This window comes from Heterodontus francisci, chromosome 23 (assembly GCF_036365525.1).
Source record: "Heterodontus francisci isolate sHetFra1 chromosome 23, sHetFra1.hap1, whole genome shotgun sequence".
NCBI lineage: Eukaryota > Metazoa > Chordata > Chondrichthyes > Heterodontiformes > Heterodontidae > Heterodontus > Heterodontus francisci.
The window spans coordinates 65,321,416-65,333,617 of NC_090393.1; the positions used below are offsets into that span (position 1 = coordinate 65,321,416).

The following is a 12,202-nucleotide window of genomic DNA, read 5'->3' on the forward strand; positions in this document are numbered from 1 at the left end:
GCCCGACCGCTTTTCCCGGTCGGCCTTGCCTGGCGCCAGGACATCCACTTGCCATGTGTGAAATCCACGTGGAGACAGGCAAAGGTCCTTAAGTGGCTGTTAATTGGCAACTTAAGGGCCTTGATTGGCCTGGGGTGGGCGGCCTGTTTTTCACCCCCCTGCCCTAAGTAAAGTGGGGCGGAGGCGGGAGCGGGTCAGGAAGTCCTCCCAGAGCCTCCCACTGCATTTTCCGCCACCATCCCACTCGTTGGAGTGGCGTAAAATTCCGGCCTGTGCTTCAGCTATACAGGGGATTGGTGAGACCACATTTGGAGTACTGTGTACAGGATTGTTCTGAAGATAGGACACAGACCTGAAACGTTAACTCTACTTCTCAGAGCGGGCTCTGTGGCTGGCCGCTGTCAGAAGGATCTTCCAGCCCGACCCACCACAGAGCCTGACATCCAGAGCCCGTTAAAATCCAGCCCATTGTGACTTATAACTGGACCATGTTAACCTGAAACATATTCGAAACCAAGATTGAAAGCTGAATTATCTGGGAATATTTGAAAGTTTTGATGTTGGTAGAGAGCCCGGCTCATAGCATGTATGGCAGTGTACAGAAGCCAGCGAGCTTCTCTGTTTCTTGGCAGAGAATATTGCAAAGCTGACAGTATAACTCAGGGCTGACTGTTCTGACTCTCTCTCTGTAGGTAGCAGTCTCAGAATAGATCTTCTGCCATCACTACATACTGATTCACCCTCAGGGCAAACAACCAGCCTTTGCATTATATCACTAATAACCAAAATGTACAATCAGAGATGGCTTATATTTCAGAGAATATTCATTCCAGCTAACGGTACCTAAAATGCAAAAGGCATGTTTTACTGGTTACTCCTGAGAATGAGGAAGTATCAGTCACACAGTCAATGATCGATGATTAAACAGCAAGTGGCTTGTGTTATGCGCTAAGATTCACCTGCTTTCTAACACAATGGACCGGATTTTAAGCAGCCCTCGACGTCCAGATCTGTGGCAGGGTGGGGTGGGTGTTGCCTGAAGATGGCTCCAAATGAGGTCCCCCACGGACCTCGACGCGGTAGGGCCTTGCCCGATCCTCCTGGCAGCAGTGAGGCTCCGTGGCAGCCCCTCTGCCACCCGGCGACTGGATCAAAATCACCGTATTCAAACTAATAAAATGAATGTAGTTACATATACTTAACTCCGATCTTGAGGGCCAGCCACCGCACTGGTGGTGGGGGGGGGGGGGGCGGGGGGAGAGGAGGTAAATTTATCAGAGTTTGGGAGGCGGGAGAATGGGGTCAAATCAATGTCATGGGTGTAGAGGATGGTGGGAAGTGTTGTAGTTTACACTTTATGCAGTTTGGTTGAGGGGGGGTAGGTCAGATGTTAAAGGTAAGTGTTTTGGCAGGGGAAGGGGCAAATAGTTAATGTAATTGTTATGGGGGTGGGGGGGGGGGGAGAGGGTCAAAAGAAATGTGTTTATTTAATTTTATTGAAAATGTCTTTAAATATTTATATGTGCCAGCAAGGCTGACAGCCTTTAAAAATGTGCCAGTGCCTGCACACTGGCAGCTGATGCTATTGCCGGGAATGGAGAGCCCGTCCCCTCCATGTGTTTGTGGGTGGTGTGTTGGCCCAGCTACTTAAAGGAGCTGCTGTGCTGAAGATTGTGATGGCTCTTTGGCATCTTTCTGGCCGCTCTCTCTCCCCTCTTTCCGCCCCCCACCTTACTCTCTCTCCCCCACCCCCAGCTCTCTCGCCCCCTCTCCCTCCGCCCGTTCCCCCTCCCTCTCCTCCTCCTCCTCGCTTTCTCCCTCTTATGTTGTGTCCCTGTCTCTGTGGACAGCGCCTGTCGTATTTCTCACTAATATTGTTCAGTGAGCCTCAGAGACAGGAGCTGCTTCCTCTGAAACCTCCTGTCTCTGATTGACAAACACTGGGTACTTGCCTCACAGCATCAGAGTTTGGGAGTGCTGGCAGCACAAGTGGCAGAAAAGCTTGACAGTCTGCACCAGAGCAACATTTCCTGTTGCCATATATTTGCATTGTCAGAGTGAGATTGACAGCTTCATTCCAATCCGTAGGCAGTTTGTGCTGTTAGCCTGGGAGCTGAGTTGAAATTAATTCATAGGCAGCAAACACAGGGAGACCTTCATCTCTTCAGTCTGCACTGCTTTTCAACTTGGATGTGTTTGAGCTCGTTTTTATTCTGTTCATGCAAAATCAAAACAGAAAATACTGGAAATATTCAGCAGGCCAGATGGCAAATGTGGAGAGAGAAACAGTTAACGTTTCAGGTAGATAACCTTTCATCAGGCCTGCTCTATATTTCAGATTTCCAGCCTCTGCAGTATTTTGCTTCAGTTGTATTTTTAGCATTGGCCATAAAATGGCTGTTTTTAGGCTACAGGGCACGTGTGTTTCCGGGGTAATGGAGGGGTTCGGATACAGGTTACAGGTGTTTCTGGGGTACAGGGGGTTTTGGAGTACAGAGCACGGGTGTTTCCAGGGTACAAGTTATGGTTGTTTCCAAGATACAGGGTACAGATGTTTACAGGGTATGGGGGGCGCTTTGGGTACGGGAGTTTCCAGGGTTCAGGCTTGGGGTGTTTTCAGGGTGCGGGTGTTATTAGGGTACAAGGTGCGGATGTTTTTAGGGTTCAGAGAATGGATGTTCGGTCACTTTCAGCTTATGTGCTTATTTAATATATGGCCCAAAAACAAATTCAGGCATATAATAAATGGATCCACGGGGCCACTGAAATCAGTACCTCGTAAAATGTTCAGTGTCTTTAACATAGAAAACGGCCCGAGGCTTTTTGCAGGAACATTCTCAAACAAAATTTGAGTGCATGTCACCTCAGGTGATATTCAGACAAGTTAATAAAAGCTTGGTTAAAGAGGTAGATTTTCAGGAGCATCTTAAAGGAAGAAAGAGACGTGAAGAGGCAGAGAAGTTCAGGAAGAGAATTTGAGGTTAGCTGAAAGCATGGCCACTAAAGTTGTCATGAAGGAAATTAGGACTGTGCAAGAGGCCGGAATTAGAGCAGCACGGAGATGTCAGCGGGTAGAGGTCAGCTGTGATTGTGAGACTGGATTGGCAATCTTCCAAGATACTAATTGGCTGCCTTCTCTCTCCTGTAGGACCTGGGCCTGGAAGGCACATCTTTAAATGATGTTCTCTATAAACACGCGGCCTTCCCGAACTTGGTGGACCCCATTTCTCATGACTTGCTAATGAGCCTGGCACGAGATATCCAGTGCCCCAAGAAGGTGAGTCATGTGATGTTGTGATTAAATCCCTGAGCATGCTGGGATTCCTTACAGCTTTTGTTTGAGGGGGGATAGCAAAATATGTAAATTGTTACTGATAACAAAATCAACAATTCAGTGAACTTTGGATCAAGTCCAATTCAATGCTGCTGCTGCCACATTGTCAAATAATATTGATTCTTTTGGATTCTCCGGTGAAACCTCTGGTGGAAAGGACTTGTTCCTAAACAAGAAACATCTTAATACTGAAGGCGTTGCTGTGAAATGCTGCAGTGGGCACTGATCTATCGCACTGTCCACTAGAAAGTGGTGAAAAAGGAATATTGGATAAATAGAAGCACAGATTAAAAAAGCAAGGAAGTTATCATGAATGTTTTACAAACACTGGTTTGGCTTCAACTGGAGTATTGTGTTCAATTCTGGGCATCACATTTTAGGAAAGGTTTGAAGGCGTTAGGGTGCAGTAAAGATTCATGAGAACGGTTCCAGGGATAAGGAACTTCAGTTATACAGATAGATTGGAGAATCTGGGGTTGTTTTCCTTGGAGAAGGTTGAGAGCAGATTTGATAGAGGTGTTCAAAATCATGAGGGGTCTGGACAGAGTGGATAGAGAGAAACGTTTCCCATTGGCAGGAATGTCAAGAATCAAAGAATGCTGATGTAAGGTGATTGGCAAAAGAACCAAAGGCGCCACGGGGAAAATCTTTTTTATAAAGTGTTAGGATTTAGTGTTACTTGTATATTAATTTTGTTTAATTGTACGCAGATGGTGGGCATTAAACTAGGGATTCACCTGTTCCCTTAAATACACAAAGACTGCAACTGTGGTTGTTGGGTTAGGACAGGGTTCTGTAACCTACAGCTCCACATGCAACTCTTAAACATCTCATTTGCAGCTACCAATCTTCTCCAGTTGTATAACATTAACATGAAAAAAAAGCCTAAAAAAAGTCAAGAAAAGTAAGAGTTTTTATTGTGGGGATAAAAGGCTAATTATTATGCTGCACTTAATGGTTTCAAGTGATTATTTTAACCAGCGATCATCATCGTGTGCTCTAAATAAACCTTTTTGAATGGTATAGCTACACCACGGTTATAGATAATGCCTTTGGTTCAAGGAACAGGTTTTATGGCTGCAAACATTATTATTTCTATGTAGCTGAGATGGTAAATTATTCTGAATGTGCTATTAGAAACTACTTTTTATCATGTTAATTAATAGCTGAAAAAATTGTCTCAATTCCAAACACATTAAAGATGACTTTATTGACAAAATTACAGGGAAAAAAGTAAAAAGAAAAATGATAATTCAGTTATGTCTATTTTACTTTTTTTTCTATTGATACTGAAATTCAATATATGTGTTTTATTTATTATATACATTCTACCAGAGACAATTGGCAGTTTGCCAAATATTTAGTTTAGAAATATTGCAATTCTGTCTTGTGGCTCCCAATAGTTTTTATTTTAGGCAATTTTTTTGAAAAAGGCTCTTCAGGTAAAAAGAGTTGCTGACCTTTGGTTTGCTTGTAATCTGTAACTGTATAATTAAATGCTTCTAACAGTGTGTAAAGATTGGCTCCGGTTTTATCCTTCATCAACTGACTTTCTGGATTAGAACATGGTAGTAGAATGTGGTTGCCCACAGGTTGTTATGAAAGTGCTTCCATCTTTTAACTTTTTTGAGGACTCGTGTTTAAAAATTGTGAAAATTGATTCATTTGAAAGACTGAAAAGATTCCATAGATGCTGGACTTTTTTTTTAACGGTCACTGGAAGGACTTGGGACTTTGTTTAAAAACAAACCCTTACTGGAATAAGGTAAGTAAACAGCAGGAGCCTTGAAGACTATGGGAGTTGTTTACATATAAGTAACATGTCAAGATTTATGGTGGTCAAGAGTTGGTTTGATTTTTTGATATTGTTTTGAGTCAGTTGGGGGTAAGCCTGCTAAGAGAGAAGCCACAAGCTGAACCTTTTTCCACCTCCTCGAGAAGCCCTGAGGATCCAGTGTGATAGCTGAAACCCCTGATGCAGTGGCTCTCCTGGAAAGCCTGTCAGACTAATCCTCCAAGTCTCCTGCAAAGAACTGCTCCAAAAAGATCCCAGTGACAGCCATCTATGCATATTTAGACACCAGAATAAAGGACCAGCTGGGAACATACCATATCTTATCCTTTTCCTTCAAGAATTAACAAGTATTTGGACAAAGTCTTTTTTTTTGGTCTTTTGTGTAAAAAGATCTCTGCAGAGAAAATGTCTTTATTTTTTATTTAACTGGTGTGTGTTGGGTTAATTTAGAATGGAGCTTTCATAATTCAACCTGTGTATTAATAAGCTTTGCATCTTTATTGAATAAGTCTTGTTTTATAATAAATTGCTAATGTTTATTTAAAGAATTATCCAATTCCCATTTGAAAGCCTCCATTGAATCTGCCTCCACCACACCCTCAGGCAGTGCATTCCTGATCATAATCACTTGCTGCATAAAAAAAAAATTTCCTTTTGCTTCTTTTGCCAATCAGCTTAAATCAGTGTCCTCTGGTTCTGGATCCCTTCCTCTAATGGAAACAGTTTCTCTCTATTTACTCTGTCTAGATGCCTCATGATTTTGGACACCTCTATCAAATCCCCTCTCAATCTTCTCCTCTAAGGCGAACAGCCCCAGCTTCTGCAATCTACCCACATAACTAAAGTTCCTCATCCCTGGAACCATTTTTGTAAATTTTTTCTGCACCCTCTCTAATGCCTCCACATCTTCCCTAAAGTGTGGTGCTCAGAATTAGACACGATACTCCAGTTGAGGCTGAACCAGTGTTTTATACCGGTTTATCATAACATCTTTCTTGTTGTACTCTATTCCCCTATTAATAAAGCCCCCGATCCTGTATGCTTTATTAACTGCTTTCTCAACCTGTCCTGCCACCTTCAATGATTTGTGACATATACTACCACCACCCTCTGCTTCTGAATCCCCTTTAGAATTGTATCTTACTTCTCTGCATTAAATTACATCTGCCACATGTCCGCCCACTCCACCAGCCTCTCTACGCCCTTCTGTAATCAATCACTATCCTTCACGCAGTTCACAATACTTGCAAATTTTGTCTCATCTGCAAATTTTGAAATTTGTACACCTAAGTCAAGGTCATTAATATAGATCAAGAAAAGAGGCTAGATAGGCAATTTGCTCACCCCACTTGTCAAAGATTAAAAGTCCTACTAAAAGATGCAGGTGTAGTTGATGAAGAGTATACAAGGCGAATAGAAGGGATTATTGAGAAGTGTAAATCTGTTTTTAAAAAAAAAAAATATTGGAGGACACTAGGCCATGTCCTAGTGTGTAAGGCACTTGACTTTAAAGAGCTGGTTGCCATAGATTAAAAGATTTGGGACAAAGACAGAAATATTTTCATTCTACACTTTGTGGAGCTGGTGACCACATTTAGTATTTTTGCAATAATAATTAGTAAGGATAAAAGGGTTATTAGTGTCATCAAATCATAGAGTTATACAGCACAGAAACTGGCCCTTCAGCCCATCATGTCGGTGCTGGCCATCAAGCACCCATTTATCCGAATCCCATTTTCCAGCACTTGGCCTATAGCCTTTTATGCTATGGCGTTTTAAGTGCTCATCTAAATACTGCTTTAAATGTTGAGGGTTCCTGCCTCCACCACCCCTTCAGGCAGTGTGTTCCAGATTCCAATCACCCTGTGGGTGAAAAAAATTTCCCTCAAATCCCCTCTAAACCTCCTGCCCCTTACCTTAAATCTATGCCCCATGGTTCTTGATACCTCTGCTAAGGGAAAAGATTTCTTCCTATCTACCTTATCTATCATCATCATCTTCTTTGGCCTCCTTGTCTCGAGAGACAATGGGTAAGCACCTAGAGGTGGTCAGTGGTTTGTGAAGCAGTGCCTGGAGTGGCTATAAAGGCCAATTCTAGAGTGACAGACTCTTCCACAGGCGCTGCAGATAAAATTGGTTGTCCGGGCTGTTACACAGTTGGCTCTCCCCTGGCGCTTGTCTTTTTTCCTGCCAACTGCTAAGTCTCTTCGACTCGCCACATTTTAGCCCCGCCTTTATGGCTGTCCGCCAGCTCTGGCGATCGCTGGCAACAGACTCCCACGACTTGTGATCAATGTCACAGGACTTCATGTCGCGTTTGCAGACGTCTTTAAAGTGGAGACATGGACGGCCGGTGAGTCTGATGCCAGTAACGAGCTCGCTGTACAATGTGTCCTTGGGGATCCTGCCATCTTCCATGCGGCTCACATGGCCAAGCCATCTCAAGCGCCGCTGGCTCAGTAGGGTGTATGTGCCGGGGATGTTGGCCGCCTCGAGGATTTCTGCGTTGGAGATACAGTCCTGCCACCTGATGCCAAGGATTCTTCAGAGGCAGCGAAGATGGAATGAGTTGAGATGTCGCTCTTGGCTGACATACTTTGTCCAGGCCTCTCTGCCGTAGAGCAAGGTACTGAGGACACAGGCTTGATACACTCGGACTTTTGTGTTCCGTAGCAGTGAGCCATTTTCCCACACCCTCTTGGCCAGTCTGGACATAGCAGCGGACGCCTTTCCCATGCGCTTGTTGATTTCTGCATCGAGAAACAGGTTTCTGGTGATAGTTGAGCCTAGGTCGGTGAACTCTTGAACCACTTCCAGAGCGTGGTCGCCGATATTGATGGATGGAGCATTTCTGATGTCCTGTCCCATGATATTCGTTTTCCTGAGGCTGATGGTTAGGCCAAATTCGTTGCAGGCAGCTGCAATCCTGTCGATGAGTCTCTGCAGACACTCATCTGTGTGGGATGTTAATGCAGCATCGTCAGCAAAGAGGAGTTCTCTGATGAGGAATTTCCGTACTTTGGTCTTCGCTCTCAGACGGGCAAGGTTGAACAACCTGCCACCAGATCTTGTGTGGAGGAAAATTCCTTCTTCTGAAGACTTGAACGCATGTGAGAGCAGCAGGGAGAAGAAGATCCAAACAGTGTGGGTGCAAGAACACAGCCCTGTTTCACATCACTCAGGATAGGAAAGGGGTCTGATGAGGCACCGCTATGCTGAATTGTGCCTTTCATATTGTCATGGAATGAGGTGATGATACTTAGTAGCTTTGGTGGACATCCGATCTTTGCTAGTAGTCTGAAGAGACCACATCTGCTGACGAGGTCAGAGGCTTTGGTGAGATCAATGAAAGCAACGAAGAGGGGCATCTGTTGTTCGTGGCATTTCTCTTGTAGCTGGTGAAAGGAGAACAGCATGTCAATGGTGGATCTCTCTGCTCGAAAGCCGCACTGTGCCTCAGGGTAGACACGCTCAGCCAGCTTCTGGAGTCTGTTTAAAGCGACTCGAGCGAAGACTTTCCCCACTATGCTGAGCAGGGAGATTCCACGGTAGCTGTTGCAGTCACCGCGGTCACCCTTGTTCTTATAGAGGGTGATGATATTGGCATTGAGCATGTCCTGTGGTACTGCTCCCTCATCCCAGCACAGGCAAAGATGTTCATGGAGTGCTGAGAGTATAGCAGGCTTGGCACTTTTGATTATTTCAGGGGTAATGCCGTCCTTTCCAGGGGCTTTTCCACTGGCTAGAGAATCAATGGCATCACTGAGATCCGATTTTGTTGGCTGTATGTCCAGCTCATCCATGACTGGCAGAGACTGGGCTGCATTGAGGGCAGTCTCAGTGACAGCATTCTCCCTGGAGTACAGTTCTAGGTAGTGCTCAACCCAGCGGTCCATTTGCTTGCGTTGGTCAGTGATCGTTTCCCCTGATTTAGACTTGAGGGGGGCGATCTTCTTGATTGTTGGCCCAAGAGCTCTCTTCATGCCATCATACATTCCTCTGATGTTTCCGGTGTCGGAGGCCAGCTGAATAGGACTGCATAGGTGTTGCCAGTAGTCATTTGCACAGCACCTGGCAGTTCTTTGTGCAGCGGTTCTGGCTACTTTAAGTGCTACGGATCTTAACTCGCTGGGGGCCATCTTGTCGTTCAACAGTGCAATGCGCTTAGCGACTATGACACGTTCCAGCTCTTCAAAGTGAGATTGAAACCATTCTGCATCTCACGTTTGCCATCGGTGGTCATTGCTGAGTTATAGATGGCATCTCTGATGTGGGCCTACTTCGTCTCTGCATCCCCTGCAGGAGTGTTTTGAAGGACTTTTTTCAAGTTTAGAATTTAGAAACTTATGTAACAGCTGTGAATACGAAATTCTGTTCGTGTTGATATGCGGGCAGCCATTCTGCTTGGAGTGATGCAGCTTCTTTGGTTTGAGTCTAACTTTGCTGCACACCAGGGAGTGGTCAGTGTCGCAGTCCGCACTGTGGAAGCTGCGTGTGATTTGAACACTGTTTATAGAGGCTCGCCTTGTGACGATGAGGTCCAGCTGGTGCCAACTATGTGATCTTGGGTGTCTCCATGAAACCTTGTGACAGGGTTTAGTATGAAAGAACGAGTTGGTGATGCAGAGGTTGTGATAGGTACACAACTCCAGCAGTCTCTGTCCATTCTCATTCATCCTTCCAACGCCATAGCGCCCAAGGCAGGAGGGCCATGAGTCATGGCCGGCCCCAACCCTGGCATTAAAGTCCCCCAGCAGGAACAAATGTTCAGTATTGGGAATGTTACTAATGATATGATGGAGTTCCTCACAGAACTGGTCTTCAGCTTCAGGTGGGGAGCAGAGTGTTGGAGCATAGATGTTGAGTAGATGTTCTGGACCAGAGGCGGTGAGCAGTTGGATGGACAGTATGCGTTCCGAGACATTTGAATGTGGCTCTATCATTCTGAGCAAAGAGTTTCTGATGGCGAAGCCCACTCCATGCTGTCTTGGTTCTTCAGGATCCCTGCCCTGCCAGAAGAAGGTGTAGTCTTGTTCTGTTAGAGATGAAAATCTAATGAAAGCGTAATGGCGTTAAGGGAGACATGACTGGAGTCGTGTTGAGCCGGTGACCAGCAACACCAACAGCAATGCTCAGCTCCCAGTGGAGGAAAATGGGTCGATCGCTAAGACTTTGCATTAATCGGATGGACCCGCAGGGCGGCAAGGACCAGCTTTCCTCGCCAGGCGACTGATTGTGAGCTAGGATCCCGACACCGGCGTGTTTCCTAGGCCCTAAACCTCTGGATGGTGACCACGAGCGCAGCGATTAGCCTGGAAGACGCCGACATCGAGGACTCCGTCCTCGTACCCACTTCTCCCCCCCCCCCCTCCCCCCTCGCACCCCTCCACACCCACTTCCCCCTTGCTACCCCTTCCCCCCCCTTTGTACCCCACCCCCTCACCCCTTATACCCCTTCCCCCTTCTCCCCCCTTCCCTCTCCCTCCATGAAATCTCATAGTGTACTTGTTAGGGCCTCTGCTCAGGGATAGGAGCTAACAACCCCACTGCCTTGTGGGCATCTCGGGAGAGACCAAGGCTAAGGGAGTAAAACCCTAACAGAAAATCTGGAGCGCAACCCCTAAGGCGGTCATGTGTCACCTTTGGCATGTTTCCGACAGTTCCGCCAGCCATACCGGTGCCAAACGTCGTGTTCTGCACTCCTTTGGACCCCACCAGGAAGGCCGAGAGGGGGTTTTTGACGCTTTGGCAACTCACAACCTCCATACATCCGCACAGGCATGTGCCATGGAGAGGTCACTCCATAGTCACCTCACAGCGACCAAAACCGCACCAAAGGCAGCAGTCACGGGTTATAAGTCCAGCTCAATTGGCATAGAGATTGGGCACCATGGGTGCCTTTGTTGGTGGGAGAGGTCATTGCATCTCACTGGACAGCTACCGCCCGCCTCAAACCGTCGGCCCCCGGTCAGAAAGGTTCTGTCCTGTCACAGTCCATCTGCTTCAACGGGTGCTTGGAGCTCAGGATCATTGGCTGACAAGTGGACTGTAACACCGCACCAAACAGCATGACAAAAAAAGGAAAGAAGGTACCAGCCCTTCGTTTTGCAAGCTGGAATGTCAGAACTATGTGTCCTGGCCTGTTGGAAGACCTTACACAAATCAACGACTCTCAGAAGACCACCATCATTAACAACGAGCTCCGTAGACTCAATGTGGACATTGCAGCACTTCAGGAGACACACCTCCTGCGAGCGGATCTCTAAGGGAGCAAGATACTATCAATGCCCCTCATAATTTTGTATACCTCAATCGGGTGCTCCCTCAACCTTCTCTGCTCTAAGGAAAACAACCCTAGCCTATCCAGTCTCTCTTCATTGCTGAAATGCTCCAGCCCAGGCAACATCCTGGGAATCTCCTCTGCACCCTCTCTAGTGCAATCACATCCTTCCTATAGTGCGACGACCAGAACTGTACTCCAGCTAAGGCCTAACTAGCATTTTATACAGTTCCATCATAACCTCCCTGCTCTTCCCTTTATTAGCCGAGGCATAGAAGATAAGTATCCCATATGCCTCCCTAACCACCTTATCTACCTGTGCTGCTGCCTTCAGTGATCTATGAACAAGTACACCCAGGTCCCTCTGACCCTCTGTACTTCCTAGGGTCCTACCATCCATTGTATATTCCCTTGCCTTGTTAGTCCTCCCAAAATGCATCACCTCACACTTCTCAGGATTAAATTCTATTTGCCACTGCTCTGCCCATCTTACCAGCCCATCTATATCAGTAATCTAATCTAAGACTTTCTTCCTCGCTATTTACGACACCACCAATTTTTGTGTCATCTGCGAACTTATTGATCATACCTCCTATGTTCACATCTAAATCATTAATGTACACGATAAACAGCAAGGGTCCCAGCACCGATCCCTGCGGTACACCACTGGTCACAGGCTTCCAATCTATTAAAGACAAAATCATGGCACCAGCAATTTTTCTGACTGATAATGGAGGAGAATTTGCCAATGATTAGTTCAGAGACATGTGTGAACACATGGACATGAATACCA

General features: G+C 46.0%; 1 protein-coding gene across 2 annotated transcripts in view; it reads left to right on the forward strand.

Moving 5' to 3' along the window:
* The window catches only part of LOC137383033 (leucine-rich repeat-containing protein 75B-like), a 242,317-nt gene that overhangs the window by 51,936 nt on the left and 178,179 nt on the right, over nucleotides 1–12,202 (forward strand). For both annotated transcript variants that reach the window (XM_068055627.1, XM_068055629.1), the window contains exon 2: nucleotides 3,149–3,277. In XM_068055627.1, the coding sequence (XP_067911728.1) occupies nucleotides 3,149–3,277 (129 nt within the window). The remainder of the gene's footprint in view (nucleotides 1–3,148; nucleotides 3,278–12,202) is intronic.